The 17,868-nt window shown below is 44.6% G+C and overlaps 1 protein-coding gene across 2 annotated transcripts in view; it reads right to left on the bottom strand.

Moving 5' to 3' along the window:
* Positions 1-4,665: 4,665 nt before the first annotated feature.
* RUNX1 (RUNX family transcription factor 1) overlaps positions 4,666-17,868 on the bottom strand; it is a 153,345-nt gene continuing 140,142 nt past the window's right edge. For both annotated transcript variants that reach the window (XM_052673900.1, XM_052673898.1), the window contains 2 exons: positions 12,506-12,667; positions 4,666-10,119 (listed from right to left, as the gene is read on the bottom strand). In XM_052673900.1, the coding sequence (XP_052529860.1) occupies positions 9,626-10,119; positions 12,506-12,667 (656 nt within the window). In that variant the 3' untranslated portion in view covers positions 4,666-9,625. The remainder of the gene's footprint in view (positions 10,120-12,505; positions 12,668-17,868) is intronic.

Below are 17,868 nucleotides of genomic sequence, written 5' to 3'. Positions count from 1 at the left end.
CTCCCGGTTTCTCCAGCGTTTCCTTTCCATGTTGTAGGCTGCCTTTGTGAGAATGAGAGGATGCAGAAAAGAAGGCAAAAACCTGCAGCAAAGTTATTTTGAAGAGTGATCTATAAGAGGATATGGATAGTATTGGGATCACCTGAAAGTTCAAGTAAAGAGCCTGAGGGTTGAGGAAAACAGGCAGAAATTATTATAACTTGGAAAGATCTGAGAGTGCTTTGGACAGTGCTGTCAGACACGGGGTTTGATTTTTGGGTGGTCCTGTGTGGAGCCAGGAGTTGGACTCAATGATCCTTGTGGATGTTCCACGGCTCTGTGATTCTATCTCCTGCGAGACAGCACCAATGGAGACATTACAACAAAGATTGCCCCAAAGACCATTGCTTGAGACACATACGTGGAACAAATGTGCTTTGTAAACTGGGTACATACCTGTAGTTTTATCTTTCAAGTCATCCTTTGTGATCTTCGTAATTTTTCTTCTTTTTAATTCTCTCCTCATTTTCTGACCTCTGTTCATAGCCATGGACTTATTAACCTTTCTTGAGGAAGCAGTGCAAGCAAAGGAGAAGAAGCCACCTCTTTAGGGATCAGGAAGAACATTGGCAGATATTGATGTCTTAAGGAGAATTAATGTGCCTGTAAGACTTCAGAAAGCAGAAAACGTCAAACAGCTACAGCACAATGAGATGGGACACAAATATTTTCCAGTAGGCGATACGCTTAAAGACCCAGGGAGGTCAGAAAATATACAGAGCATTACAAAACAGCCTTACTAACTTCAAAGAGATCACATTTGGAAAGAGAGGAATACAAGGCAAAATATCTGCCACTTCAGCACTCTTGGACTCAAGTTTGCAAGGCCATCCAAATGAGATCACAGGCACAGTCCTAACAGCAGTGAGCAATAGCTAAATTGCCTGTGTAGGATGAGCTTGCTGTTGACCACTCATACCTGGAGCTTGTTTGAAATACTTCTGATAAACTGTGGTGCAGCACACTGACTCACCCCAACCGTATCACCAGCAGTGCTGCCTGCTTCCCACGGACCAGGCTTCCCAGCTAAGCTGGCAGACTGCAGCCCTTTGGCAACTAGGATCATTTCAGTTTCAGTATTTTCAAAAGGATACAACTGAACATTATTTCAAGACCACACGGACAGATTTTTTGCTGTGTGCTGAAACTTTTGGAAATGTGCCTTTCTGTTACAAAACAGAAGAACTCTTCCTCTCATCCAGCCCCCAGATCATAATGCCCATGGGATGGACATGCTGGCATCTGCCTGTCTGTGCTCAACACCCTTTCCCTTGCCTCCCACCCCCTACCCCTTTCCAAGTTGTCTGCACTGAACTGACATCATTGAGCTCCCAGTCCTGCAGAAGACTGGAGGGAGATCACAGATGCATGATGGTGAGGAGCGAGTGGAAAAGAAAAAGAAAGGGAGGACAGTTCCTCAGTAATAATGCCCTCTTCCCCTCCTTCCCTTCTGCCTGCTGAGCTTTGTAGGGGGAGGTGGGGGCAGGAAACCTGTACACTTGTAGCTGGGATGTCCCTGCACACAGAGACTGGAACTGCATTTTGAACTGTTGGGTCTTGGCACTGAGCGGGTCTGATTCGAGAATGCAGTGGCAATGGCAATATGCAGCTGGCTGGCATAAGCACCATGAAGTGCACCCAGACCTCAGATCTCCCTAGGGAATGTAGTGCAGGCTTCCTTGGGTGTAGCTTGCAAGATGGGTCAAGCGCAGCAGCAGCAGAGGCTGGCATGAAGGCTGTAGTAGGATTGCCTTTAAACTTCCACAGAAGAGCTGCAGATGTTCCTGTATTTGGGGCATTTGAAAGTAAAACAGCCAGAGGCATTTTTTACATGCTGCAGGAAACAATTCTGCATCAGCAGGGAACAGGTCTCTATCTTCTGACAGCCACCCTAGCCTTCAGAACCAGTGTTTATGAAGTCCACAGATCAGACCTAACCCCCTCTTTGCTCCGCAAGCAGGCTATGTTTTAAATCTGTGTATTAGATTTTCTTTCTAAATTGTTTTATCCTCCTCTCACAAACCCAAACAATTCCCAGACAGTGACTCGTGCTGACTAATCCAGTCTGGGAGACTTCTAGGTGTCCCTGTAACTTAAAACCAGAAAACAAGCTTCCTAATTCAGTAGCTAGACATTCCAATGAAGACCTGCAGGTTCCGAGCCTTTATTTTCCTTCTCCTCAGAGTTAAACATGCTTTTATCTGTACAGAGTCTTCCTCCCCCGGCAGGCGAGAGCTACGATGAGCTCAGTTTGGACATTCCTTCTCTGAAACACTGTCCACATTAGGATTTCTGCTCCACAGGGTATCCCGGTGGCAAAGTAAATGTGAGTCCTCACCAGAGTTAAACAGGGATGAAAGGTGCTGTCTTCCTGCAACTGGGAGGTTGCCTAAGGAGACATGCTTCTAAAGCATCTTACAGACCTGCAAATACCCTGTGTTGTAAAAATACAGTGGGACACCATTAAATAATATTTTTGGCCCATTTACAGTTCTGGACTGAGTCATACTTCAGTGATGTCTGGAAACCACAGTGTCATTACAAGGTCTTCCAGCATTGTAGCAGTGGCACTGCTGATAGGCTTATAAGCTATGAATGCTGTGAACAAGATCTGTCTCAGAGCAGCTAATGCAGTTTACAGTCAGCTCCGTGACCGCACACATAGCACCAGTACCAGGATTATTGTGCCTGCTCAGAAAAAGAGTACAACTTCTGGGCACAGTACACTCACCACTAATCCAAGCCTGTTGTCTTGTGTGACAAGCCACTGAAAAGAGGGAAAAAAGCCATGTAAACCAAAGGTAACACACCTGTGTTGTCTTTCCAGGACAGCTGTGTTGAGTCGTACAGTGCCTTTCAGGCGGATATTATTTAATAAGCTGCTTTAGCTCTGAAGCCTGACTCCAGAGGGAGGGGTTTCCTCATTGCACAAGTCAAACAAAGCAGTGCAGAGAACACCCATGACAATGGCCTTTATAATCAAAGCCCGTCAAAAGCTGTCAGTCAGAGTGTAAGGGTAGAACAGCAAGTCAACAACTGTGTGGGTTCACCCCACCAGCCCTTCCTCTCACAAACAGCAGCCTCCAGCCTTTGTATTCCTCACCTTTTTGCTCTTTCTTCTTCCTCCCCCTCATAATGCTAGAGGTGGGGCTGAGCTGGCCTCTCTCAGCTACCAGAGGAAGGCATGGCCAAGCCACCTGCCTCACAGGGATGCCCAGGGGCAGCTCCTCAGAGAGCAGAGAGTGCAGGGAGGGCAGCTGCCTCTGCTTCCTCCCCTCAGCCTGGGGAAAACGGGTAAATTTGGTCTGCACTAAGGGAATGGTGGAACGTGTGCATCATGTCCAAGTGGCCACTGCAGTCCTTTGCCTTCCCCTCCCATATGAAATGGAAACTCTGCTCATATGTCCTCCCTATAGTCTTTGAAATCCAGCTACAAATACTTCTGTTGAGTTGCCCTTGGGCGTAAAAATTTTGGTTTTTGTTTTGACTGTCACTATTTATAGCTTCTCTTCCTGCTGTGTTAAAGTAGAAAACAAAATAAATCTGTGCTCTGCTCGACCATCCACCTCTGAAGAAGTGCTCTTGGGTTTCAGGGGCTAAGGAGAAAAATCTCTGTGGGTGACCCTTGCAAAAATGTAGGTGCAATACTGTGAGGATAATGTGGGATTGTGCCAGAAAGAAATGACGTGCTCAGACTGAGCAGTAGCCTTGTCAGAGGCGTGTGTTAGCTCAGCCTAAAGAGGTTAGAAAGAGGTTAGAAAGTTAAGTGCTTGGAATTTGGTAACTGTTTTCTCATAGTCCCTTGATCCCAATTTTAAAATGATACTATGACTTATCATTTAGGAGATGGAATGCTACCTGACGAGATGTTAGAAAAAATATACCTGTGATAGTGTGCTTTGCAGCTTGTTTTTCACTGAGAGAAACAAATGAAAGGTAATCTTTGCATGCATATATTATTGTATAGAAGTGGACTACTGAAAACTTCTTCAATATGATGCAATGTACTCTTACTCTGTCAGGCCAATACTAGAAGATTTTATGTGTAGATACTGGGGCTTTCAGATTGAACTTTCATTATTGACTCTTCTTTTTCTCTATTTGAAAGCTTGATTTCTCCCTTATTAATGTTTCATTGACACTACTGTTCCATTATTTATTTAAAGAGAGGGGAAAAAAAACAACAGTGTATCTCAAAAATAGCATGACTTCAAACTGTCTGTTTTGGTACTCCTAAAAATAAGATTCAACTCATCAATATCAAAGAGGATCCAGCCCAAGAAGCATAAAATGAAGGAAGAAAAATAACAGATATAGGAGATTTTAGACCATTGAAGAATTTAATCAAGACGTTGGAGATACAGTTCAATTACCAAGCCTCTGTACATGCAAAGTCTCATCTGAGTCTTGTTTTGATGGTCCTATTGGATAGCAAGACAGGTCATTCTGCATCAGAAAAACGTCAATTTAATGTAAAAAAAGCAATAAATAGATTAAAAAAAAAACCCCACAGAAATGTATTTTTGATGTTGTGAGTGATACACTCTCAGTATCGTTCTCTGATGGGTACTTTTCCTGTGACAGTCGGTTTCTCCCTGATGAAAGAACGCACCAGGCCAATGCGCATACTTGTCAAACGTTTTATTTGTCATTCACACTAATTATGATACTGAATTTACAGAGGAAACTGTGGTACAAAGAAAGAAAGAAAGTCTTCATTAAAACTAACGCAGCAGTCCAGCTGCTCTGCGTGCTAGTTGTAATGAGTTTTCCCGTGGAGCTGGACACAGCCATCCGTATGTACAGCAAGAGCCTACTCTGACGTGGTATCTGGAGACTTTCTGTAGTGGGGGAAAAATCTACTCTATTCTCTTTTCCTTTCTGGTTCCAAAAAAACAGCAGCCCCCCTTCCCACCCCCGGAAGAAAAATCCCCCTGTGATCAAAAACCAAAAAAGCAAACTTCCAAAACCTGGTAGTTTCCCCTTCTGGAAATGTTCAGCATGACAGCGTCAAAGGAAAATGTGACTGTTCCAGTATGCTGCAGCATCTGGTTTGTAAGCAGATCCAGTAAATGCTGAACGAACACACTTTGATGCCGTCCTGATAGGAGCGCGTCTCCCACCAGGCCTCCCCTCTGACTTGCCATGCCACCCCCTCAGACTGAAAGTTGAGTTTGTGTTTGAAAGAAAAGTGTGTCGCTGTCACACCCAGGATACCACAAATAACCCACAGATTTTTTGCACATTCGTTTCTCCCCTACCACACACAAAAAAAAAAAAAAAAAAAAAAAGAAAAAGAAAAAGTGAAGAGTGTTGGATAGGGACCATGCTATAACTGTTTACGAAAGTGAATAAAATGTAGTTTATCTCGAAGCCTAAAATAACTAATTTGGAAAGAAATAAGTCTCACTAGAGTATTTAAGCAAACAAAGGTAAGTTCATTAAAAACACAGGAAAACGAAAAGGAAAAAAAAAAAAAGCAGAGTAATTACAAGCACTAAATATTTTGCTGTGAAGCTTTTGAACTCTATTTACATACATAAATACAAGTAACTCTGTTGATGCAACCCTCTGAGGACAAGGAGAAAAATGCCAAGTGATCAGTACTGACCAAGCAAGGTTAACAAAAATAAAACACAAGAATGTTACGATGCAGGAAAACAAGAAAGTGTTTTGCCCGAATTGAAAATGATCCACTTATCCTGAATCTTCAAATACATTAATGGAGAAGGTCATCCAGAAAGCAGTAATGAATGTTTCAAGAGTGCAGGCAATTCAGAACACTCTGACAAAGACTGTGGGCCATTTGGAGGAAACCGTTTTTCTCCTTTCCAGAAGTTTATTTGGCATAATTCTGCAAGTAAAATCCTTAGTAGCAACGACGCTCCCTGCGTCTGCCTCCTCTTGCACTAAAGCTCCTTCACTTCGCTCTGGAAGCCAAATGGGAACTCTGGAAGTGAGCAGAAACGCTGAGAGCAAAGTAAGGGGTCTTTATGCAAACAGGCGGTCGGCCCTGTGTTTACTTTGGAACTGGTGGATGAGGCTGCCTCTGGACAACAAGCTGTGTCTTGTGAGAGGAACACACAAGCTGATAGTAGAGACTGCCATCAACTACTGCACGTCGGTAGGGGAAGGAGCCTAAGGCACTCTGTTGACCGAGACTTGCAAAGGGAAGCACAACAGTGCTATTCCATTCAGCAACTGGGATGATAAAACTATATAAATATATATATATTACATATAAAAATATATACTTATACACTATAATTTGGAGGCATGTGAATGGGGGAAGTGTTTTACCTAGCTGTCCTCCTTTTGCCTGCCAAGTGCTGTTTAGATATGAGAGGAATGACACAAGAGTTTTTACAGCCTCAGAGAGCTTTGCTGTCCTGAGCGGGGCAGGGGATGGCTATAAAAAGAGATTTGAGTGAACTGTGGTGTCTCATAAGCACTTGTGTGAATACACTGTAGCTCACGGTGATTAAACAGACTAATTGCACGGGATAATAAACTCAGATGTTCCTCTGTAAGGGGAGCACTGTGTTGTTCTGTGTTTGACATGCATAGAGAAGTTTGACTCAGGAGCTGCTGGCAGTGATGGTGGGCGAGGAGGTGGGAAACCCCACATTCTGGTTTGTGTTTCAGAAACACAAAGTGCTGTGCTGCGACCAGCTCCACACTTTCTCAAACCGTTCACAGCAGGGAGTGTAAAATTAAACTTCCACTTCAGGGCAGCTGTGAAGAAAGTAGACGTGTAGCCGTAAGAAACGTCAAACATTAGGCCTGACCGCTGGGCCGGCAGACTGGGCTCACCTTCCCATCAATATAGTTTCAGGAGGGGATAGTACAACACTATGGGCTGAAACAGGCAAAGGTTTCAGCAGACAGCAGTCGTGGATGTGGGGAGAGACTGATGTGGGAGCAGCTGTGCCCTGTGCGGCTCCTCTGCGGTTCCTCACCCTCACCTTTGGGTTCCCACTCGCAGTACTGTGCGCTTGGGTGGTCCAGTCACAAGGCAGACATGAAAGCCGTGGTCAATGGGGATTTGAACTGCACGGCGAGTGCGAGAGAATGTGTAAAATGGATTCTGCAACAGAGCTACTGTTTGGTGAGGGAGGACTTTTTTTTAGGCTACTGATGAGGTGAGATTCCAACTATGCAAGGGTAGGGTCTCTCTATTTCCGTATTCATCAAGGTCTCCATACTTCCAAAATGCATTTTTAACTGTTCTGATACTGGTTTTGATGCTTTCTGCCTTTTTTGATCAGAGCAAACTCTAGAAAATGATAAATTCCATTACGCTAAACAAAAGCACGAGGCCACGTATATATTTCAGCAGAACCATTTTGAACTTTTGCTGAGATCTCTTGAAACACCCCCTATTTTCTGCACAAAGATGACCTTGTTGACAATGCAAGTTCTTCAGTTTGTAACTTTTCAATACCAAAGTGCTACTGCATCTGACTCAAACAAAGAAGCAAAATCATATATAAAAAAAAAGAAAACTTGAAAAACAAATGGTTTTAAATAAGTCCAGCTGTTCTGCTGCCTGCAGCCAAGGATCTTTTTAATTTGAATCCTTTTCATATTTTTTTTTTAAACATCAAACACTGATCTGAAGTCCTGCTTTCAAATACTCTCTGAGTTGACCTGCAATTGTTTCACTCATTTAAGAAGTACATTAAATAATAATCGGATCATTTGGAACGCACACTTGTCAACATCAGCAGTCTGTAATTAATGAGTAGTACAACAGCTGCGTTCAGACCAAACCCTCAAATAAAATAGTGCCATAAACTTTACAGTGACATCTGATATGTTTGTGCTGTAACGATGGGCAATGATGACGACTGTATTAACATGCTCCCAGTACAAGCTGTGCATATTTGCTACAGGACCAAATAGTTTGTGCACAGATTTTAAATCTCCTTCCTCTTCCCTCAATATACAGTGATGGAAGAACCATTAAGGCCCCTTCTTTGCTGGCCTGCTTTCCAGATGAACTTGACTCTGTTCAGTCTGAGCTATTTTGTGATGCACAAATTGATCTCTTTTCCAGTACACTCAAACATGGCTCTTGTACTGCAAATCTTGGCTCCACTGAGCTGGGAGCAAGTCTCACATTGATTATATCAGTCTTCTTCACTTCACTCCTGCCATGCTAACTGTGTGCTGGCTTTTGATTTGAAAGACTATGAAGCCTCTACCAGGAAGCCAAGGGAAGCTCAGCGCAGAACAGGGCTGTGTGGGGACTTACATAGTTGAGGGAATACAAAAGACTGCCTTATAAGTACCTCCTGAGTACTGATCCTGAGCATCACCACTGGTGACAAAGGAAAAACATGGAAGGGGTGTGGAGAGATGACTCTGTTGGGGGAAAGGCACAGTGCCTTCATGGGGACTTCGATGCCTCAATTGTTTCAGTGGGAGTGGGGCATCTAAACAAACAGCTCTGAGGCTCTGGACTCACCTAGCTGAGTAAAATGAAAGGGAGATAACTGTAAACAATATTTCTAGGTAATTGGGAAGTCACTTTACCCATCGTTATTCCAGCCTTTTTCAATGTGACAAATTTGACTTTGGCTGCTACCAAAAAAGGCGATTGCTGATATTTTTAATATAGGCATACTTAAATAATAACAGTATCAACAAATAAGAAAAGTCTAAATATCAAGCATAAATATCATCAAAGTAGTACAGTAGTTGAAAATGACCCAAGGCTGTAGCCGTTCTATTAAAAAAAAAAAGTCCAAGAGAAAAAAAGTTAAATTAACTCATTGAAAAAGGGGCTGATTCTTTCAGTTGACAAAGCAAGAAAGAAGCAAGCGTGATTAAAACAACAACAAAAAGTAAAATCTCTTTTTTTTTTTTTTGCGATTTATAAGGTGCCAAGAGAAATTAAACAAATTAGATGCAAAGCAGGATGAGTTGCATCCTCAAAAAAAAATAAACAAACCCAAACAAACAACAACAAAAAAACCAGCAATAAAAAATTCCATATTCTTCGGAATACACAATGTTGTTTAAAAAAAAAAAAAAGGAAAGGAAAAACTGAAGTCCAACATATAAAACCTCTCATTCACAGCATTGCTAAAACAGAAGCGTTCACAGTTTCCCTCTGAGAATCTTCCTATACTTCCTTATAGTTAATACGTCCATAAGATGCAGTAAACTCATTAAGTTTCTGTTGGGTCTTAAGTCTTAAAAACAGAAGTGAACTGAAAATCTCTTTAGGGCTGTGGAGACCTTCAAACCTGGGCATGTTTGAAAGCCACAAGCCTGAAAACAGCCTGGATATCTTCCTACTCACCCTCACTACCTACAGGCCACCAAACTGAATGTCCTCCTTTCCAGAAGCTCAGCCCCCTGGGGGGTACCCTGCTGGCATGGCATCACCTCACCAGCCACGCAGCTGGCCCAATGCGTGCCACTGCTCCTGGGACCGCTGACTTCTGGAGAGTTTGCTTCTGGAATTGATGTATGAACATGGCAGGGCCCATAAGCAAGACAGGTGTTTATGGGATACCTACGGACATCGGTAAATCGAAAGCACGTTAGTCCTGGCCCACGACTATTTAAAATGCATTCAGTATGGCCTCCAAACCGCTTCCTCTAGCCTTGCCGTGGTACCCATGTTGGTTGGGGAGTTGCTGTGGCTCCCTTCTGCCTCAACCACATCACTTTGATTGGGAAGGTTGGGGTTGAGGAGTGTCGATCCTGTGGAAGCATTGGTGCAAGGGGGGTGGATGCGCGGGGGGGACCGGTCTCCTCCTGAGATCATGGAGAACTGATAGGACCCAGCGGAGGTTCCGTAGTAGAGGTGGTACGAAGGTGAGCTGGTCTGGAATGGGCTGCCTTGGGCCTGAGAGGAACCAGGATACGGAGGTGGGAGGTAAGTGTGGTATCTGGTGGCCGTGGACATAGCAGACATACCGATCCCTATCCCCGAACTGACGGGAGTTGGCGTGTAGGTGAACGCTCCCGGGTAGTGCATCCGAGGATCAGAAATGGAAGGGAGCGCGGAGAAGGAGCGGTCAATCCCCACTCTGGGGTCACTGAATGCCGTCAAGTCAGAAGCACCTGGATTGCAGGAAAGGAAAGCAGAGATTGTCAAACTGGCAGAGCAGAAATGCACCTCTGCAAGGCTATTATCAACATCAGAATCCCGTTCCACAATTAACTAACGTAGTGTTGCCACGGAAAGAACTGAGCTATCCCGCACCCCATCTCTAACACACAGTGCTAACAGGTCTGGATGTTTTGGATTTACTGCAGTAAAGCAGCAATTAAAGAGGAGTGCCAAGCTCTCACCATGTTCTGTAGGTGTACGTGCTTGCTCACAGAGATCTTACAGCACATGCAATTTACATTTCCAGAGTGCCCTCATCCTCAGCAGGTGGGTGGAGAACATGGATACTGATCTCAGCCTTCTTGCTTAGAATCACAAGTCACCACAGACACTGATAGGACCTAAATACAAATTGTTCAGCTTCTGTGTAGTCTCTCCTTGCTCCCAGCTTCTGACTCAAACGGGAAGCTCCTTGGAGCACACACTGTCCTTTCAAAATACACAGGCAAGTTCTACACACATAGGCTCAGCCCAGCTCTTAGCATTTAGCAACACAGTTCTACACTGATTTCTGAAACTACCAAAATCAGAAAAAAATCACGTTCATTTGAGGTCTTTATATGTGGGTCTTCATATAGTGTCTACATAGTTGTTATGATTTCCAAAAATCTTGGCTCTAGTAAGCATATAAAAAGGGATAACAACAGCAATGCCTTTTGAAAGCGGAAAGCTACATGTGGGAGTTGGGCTTTTTTTCCCCCTTTCAATTGTACTAGAAATCCTTCTCATCCTAAGTGAGCTTTTTATAAAAAGCTTTTTATAGGATGGCCAAATTATGCTCTGTTTTGTCTGACACAAGTGAAAAGACGCCCAGTCCCACCATCTCCTCCTCTGACGAGCACAGATTACACAAGCAGAGCAGACAATGGCTTCTCTAGAAAGGATCTTCATGGTGACTCAGATTAATGGAAGGTGTCAGTCCCTAGAGCTAGCAGCTATGCGTGATTAAAATTACTGCAATCATAATTAAGAAAAAATGTTTCCAGAAGACAACTTCTTCCACCAGACAAGGTGTGGAGTCTGCAGAAGAGGAGCCATACGCTGAAGGAAATACTCATGAGAAGAAGCAGAGGGAAAACAAAGCTCTTGGCTCTGGCCAATTTTAAAGCTAGAGCAGACACACTCCAGCGCCAAGCTCTGAAAGCTCGTCAACTGCACAGCCAGCACTCTTTGATGAATTTATATGAATTTCTCAGAAAAGCTCTGACGCATGTGGTATGCTTCCTTTTTCAGTTTGCCTTCTGTCTTTTTGACTTCTGGAAGATCAGCGGGACCCTCAAACACATTTCCTTCCCCCAAACCCCCGCACCGTTAGATTTAACACGGTAAGACAGACCATGGTGTGGAGTGGTAGGAGCTTGAGGGTGGCTAAGGCCAAAGATGACATCTGACAACCTGCCAGATATTAAAGGGTGCTTCCACACCTCATTCCTGAGAAAGAAATCAAACTTCTTAAAACTGCCTAGACACATCACTCATCAGAGGAGGGCTTCTTCTGCCTACTTTGGCAAAAAGCAGGACAACAAAAGTTAATGTCAAGGTGTTTTAAGTATGTCTGATATCCTTTGTCTTTTGAGGCACCATGTCTAAAAACCCTCCAGCCGGCTGTTTGTTTAGACAAGAAACATGATTTTTTAAAGTAAAATCCTTAATGAAATAGTTTGCCCTGATTATTCAAATGAGAGCAATATGTATGGCCAAAGAATATGCTTTTTGAGAAAGCCATGTGCAAGGTTGGATTATATGTCTCTCATTCATTTTAGCAAATTTTCTGCTATTGAACACACACATATTGATTCAATATGTGGGGGTTAGAGTCAGCAGATGGTCAGCTGAACACAGTGCAAACCAGGGGGGTAGCTTTCACTTTCAAGCTGTATTTTTATGCTGGCTTGTAAAGCCCTGCAGTACTATTTCAGAAAGATGTAACAAGACAGTACAGCGCAACACTTAACGTGTCAAAAAACACCATCCTGCACGCTGCATGTCCACCCATAATCTGTTGTACTCCGGTCTGAATTTTGAGAGAAGGAAGGAAACAGAACCAGTCTGTGGCATTCATATGACAGTTCTTCTATCTCAACTATTTTTATAGTTCCAGACATCCTCAAAGTAGCCACTTTCTCCTGTTTCTTTCTCTTTTGAGAACACTATGTTGGGACCCAAACCTCATTTCTTCACTCTTTGCGCAAATCCCAGTCAACCAGCTGAGATGGCTCTCTGCAGAAGGCTCAGAATATGCTTCACCAGCAGCAGGGAAAAGCTGCAGCAGCAGCACCCGAGGACACAGTGATCACTGCATGGGCAACCCAGCACCAACAATTTGCAGAGGCTCACCTGAGAGGCGGCTGGAAAGCTCTGCGGTGAGGGACGTCATGCCGCTGGCCCTGCCAGGCGATATCGGTGTGGCAGGATGCACCGAGGGAGTCGCGATGGAGCCCAGGTACTGGTAGGACTGGTCATAGGACCACGGCGGGGATGGCTGCACTTGCCTTGTGTCTGCAATGAGAAAGAGACCTATAGGCTGATTTGAATGATAAAACAATATCCAAGATGTGAACCAAACCACGTGGTGGATGTAGAAACTTAGATGGCTACGCAATTACTTTTCGGTTCCACAATCCCCTTTGCCAAGAGACCTGCAGATGAATTGCTTCCTCAAATACGAGCTGTACATCTGTGAGTTTTGACTGGTTGATTTTTTTCTTGCAAAGCTTTCTACTGTTTCATGTTGTTGGGAAAAGCGGTCAGGGAAAAGACTTTGCCGGGTGAAAAACCTGCTCATTACTGAGCTCCATTAGTATTTCAGGCTGTGCAGTCACAGCCCTTTTTGCCAGAAAGACACGTCCTGCATGGCACCACGAAGACAAAAATACTGTACTGGGAGTGCTTCTGTGAAAGCTTCCAAGTAGAGAGAGCAAAACAAGATGGAAATGTGCCAGCGTGGGAGAGACAGAGAGAGGGAGTGAAGCTCATCTCCTCCAGAAGGCAGATTCCTAATTGGAGGAATGGGACTGGGGGAATTTGACTTCCTCCACCTTTTGAAAATCTCAGCCTGGATTAAATGAAGAGGTATTTTGTACATCTTTTTTTGGTACTTATTATGTATAATAAACAGAAAAAACTCAGAGGTATGGGTGCACCTATTAGCAGTGACTGAACTTCAGAAACAGGAACCCCTACGCAAACTCTGGAACTGCTAAGCTGAAAATGCAGATGCCCAGAGCGTACAGGCTTTCAGGAGAAACTTCTGGTTCTTGGAAGAAAAATCTGAAACTGCATAGATGCATAAAACATTTACTTAAATATGGAAAACCACTAAGCTATTATTTTCTAGCCTCGAGATGTTTGAAATCAAAGATGCATAGCTGGGAGTTTGTCCAAACTGGTTGCACCAATGTAGAAACAGCCCTCTTTTGCTTATTTAATATTTGCATTTGAAACTGGCATTTTTGAGTGTATAGAAATGTCTAGTTATTGCACAACTCAAAGTGAGAAAGATTCATCCTCCCTTTGCCTACCCACAACATTTTTTGCTTTTTTTAGCAAAATCTTTTTCCATACTCTTCAGCACTAAGCGCAGTCTCCCGCAGCTCCATCTAGCTAATTGTCTTTTTGAAAGAATCCAATGTTGGGACAGACTGCATTGAGATAAAACTGATACCAGCGTGGAAGGGAAATTTCCCAAGTCTGAGATGAAGGACTTTGATCTTCCATCAGAAAGCCCATCTGGAAATTATTATTCTGTTGTGCTTTATGGAGATGAGTTTTACATTTTGTTTGTTTCACCCATTTTGCAAGGAGGATTTATACAAAACTCGGAGCTATTCAAAAATAGCTAGCAAAGGCAGTTGCAGAATAAAATAAGGTGTACTAAAGATTTTCCAAATCGTTCAAAATCAGATATTAATATTTAATTTTTTTCAGGCAGACTTCCTTAAAAATAGATTCGGTTGACTCACGTTGTTTTAAAAGCAACATCCAATTGGATTAAATGGATTTTAGGAGCAACAAACAAAAGGGCACAGGCACAAAGCCTGCTATGTTCGGAGCTGTAACATCACCTTGTTGTTAATGTATGGCCATTGCTTATTAAAGATGACAGGGAAAGAGACGGGGGAATTCAGTCTCTAGGGGTAGCGTTAGGATAAATACCACAAAGCTTTGGAACAGTGAACTTTGTAATGGCCTGACCCCACACGTATTTTACTTCTAAAATGGGGTTAATTAAATGTGGTTGGATATTAGGAAACATTTCTCCGAGCGGTGCTGCAGGGGCACAGGCTGCCCAGGGAGGTGGTGCAGTCACCGTCCCTGAGGTGTTCAGGAGCCGTGTGGATGTGGCACTGAGGGACGTGGGCAGTGGGCGTGGGGGGGGTGGGCTGGTGGCTGGACTGGGGGATCTCAGAGGTCTTTGCCAACCTTAATGGTTCTGTGGTTCTGTGGCTCCCTTACTTTGGTGTCAGTCCCACTGATTTCCACTCAGGAGCTCTGCTGAGTGCTGGAGCCATGATACGTGTGAACACACCCAGCCCAGTGTGGAGGTTCCGCAGAGGCAGTCCCTGCCTGAGGCCTTGTGGGAGCCAACACTGCTCTCCACCACCCCTCTCCAAGGGCTTTGCCCAGTGCTGTCATTGCAGAAGGAGGTTCCCACTGAGGCCATGGCCTCTCTGTTTTCCTGCCTTGTCAGGAGCGAGAGCACTCCGCACTGCTCCTGTTTTCCCTGCATTGTGGTGGCGGGGAAGCTGTTTTTCAAGTGAGGAGTTGTGGAGCGCATCCCAAGTTGGCCGTATCCCCAGTATTTGTTCTTGTTTGTTTTGCAGCTGAGTGCCTTTGACTGGAAATGTTTTATCACTAGCTCGCAGGTCCTCAGCTCCCAGCACTGAAGGGAAGAGAGGAGAAGTTGCTGCCACCCACCCTTGTTTGTCAGCCTGGGGGAGGACACACTGCCTGTTCCCTTCTGTTACAGCTTCCATTAACTGGCAGGACACCTCTACCCTTCACTTTTCCTTTGTCTCTTCCATTGCTGCTCTTCAGGGCAGGGCTACGGGTCTGTCCTGTACCTTGCTCAGCATGACTCCTGCTTCATAACACAGCCCCTGGTGCAATAAGCATCCTAACAGTGTAAGAAGATGCAGGAAAAGCCACAGCAGCAGCTGTAGTGGCAGAAAGGGAGGCAAGACTTTGTCATAGATTTACTAAGTGTGGACAGAACAAAATACAATCTCTTCTCATTCTGTGGTACTACAATTACCTTATGTTGTGTCCAGACCAGAAATTGAGTAATGGACCAAACATGTCTGCTAACATCCAGAGAGAGACTGCCAGGGCACCTGACCTACCTCCTCCATTTGCTATCATTACCAACCCCTGGGGTTGGTGACAGCCAACCAGAGAACCCCCATCATTAATCTCACAATCCCATTAAGTCTTTCTTAAAAGAAAGTTCTACCGATCAATTCTACATCTTGTTACCTGTATTCCCAGTCCCTGTATTTGCTATTAGATACTAAAGATCAGCTTTTTGACATCAAGTTGATTAAGCAATCTATTCAGCGATGTTAATACAGCGTATTATGTTACACACACATTAAAGCAGGTTATATTGACTGACCCCAAGCATCTCTCTCAGGACTGTTTAATAACAAGTGGAGAAAGGTATCACAGAATTGTAGGGGTTGGAAGGGACCTCTGGAGAGCAGTGGGTCCAATTCCCTGCTAAAGTGGGTTCCATACAGCAGGTCACACAAGAAAGCAGATCTTGAGTATCTCCAGAGAAGGAGACTCCACCATCTCTCTGGGCATCCTGTTCCAGTGCTCTGTCATCCTCAAAGAAGCTCTTTCTCATGTTCAGATGAAGCTTCCTGTATTTCAGTTTATGCCCATTAGTCATTGCTGATTGTTGCTGAACTCCACTGTGAAGAGCCTGGCCCCATACATTGACTCCTTCACATTAGATATTTACAGCAATGAGATCCCACCTCAGTCTTCTCTCCTCCACGCCAAGCAGCCCCAGGCCACTCAGCCTTTCCTCATAAGGGAGATGCTCCAGGCAGTAGCATCTTTATGGCAGCATTTCAGCATTGAGAGGCAGATTCAGCTCCCAGTAGGGGCAAGCGCTGCACTCCCAACAGCCTTAGCAGGATCTGGATTAGGGCTCTCAGTGAGTGACGTATTTTTTTGGGATATCTGCTTTTCTTCAGCTTTTGGTTCATCCTAAATTGAATTGGAACGGGTTTGAATTTGCCACAGAACTGGGCTACTCCCTCCCTCTCCCCCTCCCAAAAAAAAAGAAAAAAGAAAAAAGAAGACAATGAGCACTTCCTGAGTCTACTGCTCCTTTCTATTTTCTACTTTCCAAATACAGATATATTTCTCAGAAGTGGACAGACTACTGCAAGGAACTGAATGCATGGGTTTGTGTGGCTGAGGTTATTCAGGTGAAGATACGCTGAAAAGACAGGGCAGTTGCTTCCCTGCTCTGAATCATTTGCAGGGAGAGCTCCTTCAACAAAGGGAAACAACGGAGCTGCGGGCCCACGCTGTATTTGAGCTTCAAAATCATTTTAAAGCAGATCAGAATAGCACAAAACCAAAGAGGTTGCTCCGGTCGATGAGCTGTGCCCAGTTCTCCCGGTATTTCTCCCATTAGCAAGTACTTTCCATTTCTGCTTTTTATGGTGTGAGAAAATGTATTTAAAAACATGAAAACAGTTATTAATTGCAATAAAGCACTCCAGGGCGAGAATTATGGTGCAATAATTCACACCTTGCTGCCTAGTCACTAGCTCTTCAGCCTCCAGCCTCATGCCTAACAAGCTATTAAGCAGAAAGCATGGAACCATCTTTCATGCCTCGTCATGTTTTATTGCCACGAAAAGGTTGTGCTCGGCTCCTTTTAAAAACTTGTAATTAAACTGTACAAACGTTGCATAACGCTTAATAGCTGAACGAAACGAGAGCTCCGGTGTGAGACTCGGGATAAGGCCACTTTCCTCCTGTCGGGATGCTACTGGCGGTCCCGGCGCTCTACGTTCCCGACGGGGGAGAAAGGCAGCGCAGCCTGGGCAGGGACCGGACGGCAGATGGCGGTGCGGAGCCGCACAGAGTCCGGCACGGAGCCCGCACAGAGCTTCGCACAGCCCCGCAGCCCGGTAGAGGGGTTTGAGCTGGGAGGGGCCTCACAGCCCACCTAGCCCCAACCCCTGACACCTCCACCAGCTCTGCTGCCCAGGGCCCCATCCAACCTGGCCTTGGGCACCTCCAGGGATGGGGCACCACAGCTTCTCTGGGCAGCTGTGCCTAACTTTCCCTAACATCTAACTCAATTCTCCCCTCTTTGAGTTTAAAACCATTCCCCCTTGACCTATCACTATCAGACTGTAAAAAGTTGCTCTCCCTCCTTCAGTGTCCTGCAGTGCCGTTTGTATGTGCTTTATAACGTCAAGCCATGCACTTTCACCCTCCTGGAGAGCACCCTGCTGCTGTCAGGCACCCGGGAGGCATCAGTCAGTCCTGTTAGGACTGCTCTGATTGGTACTGCCCGCTCAGGACATTGCTTCAGACACTAGCAAAATGTTTGTTCCTGTCACCTCACTCTTTCTGTATAACAAATATAAGTTCATAACAGGCTGCCTAAAACACTGATTCATAGAACTGTTTGAGTTGGAAGGGACCCCTACATATCATCTAGCTCAACT

The sequence above is a fragment of the Tympanuchus pallidicinctus genome, unplaced genomic scaffold (assembly GCF_026119805.1).
Source record: "Tympanuchus pallidicinctus isolate F22 unplaced genomic scaffold, pur_lepc_1.0 scaffold14, whole genome shotgun sequence".
Lineage (NCBI taxonomy): Eukaryota > Metazoa > Chordata > Aves > Galliformes > Phasianidae > Tympanuchus > Tympanuchus pallidicinctus.
The sequence above is the reverse complement of the archived record's forward strand: the minus strand, read 5'-3'. Positions and strand labels throughout refer to the sequence as shown.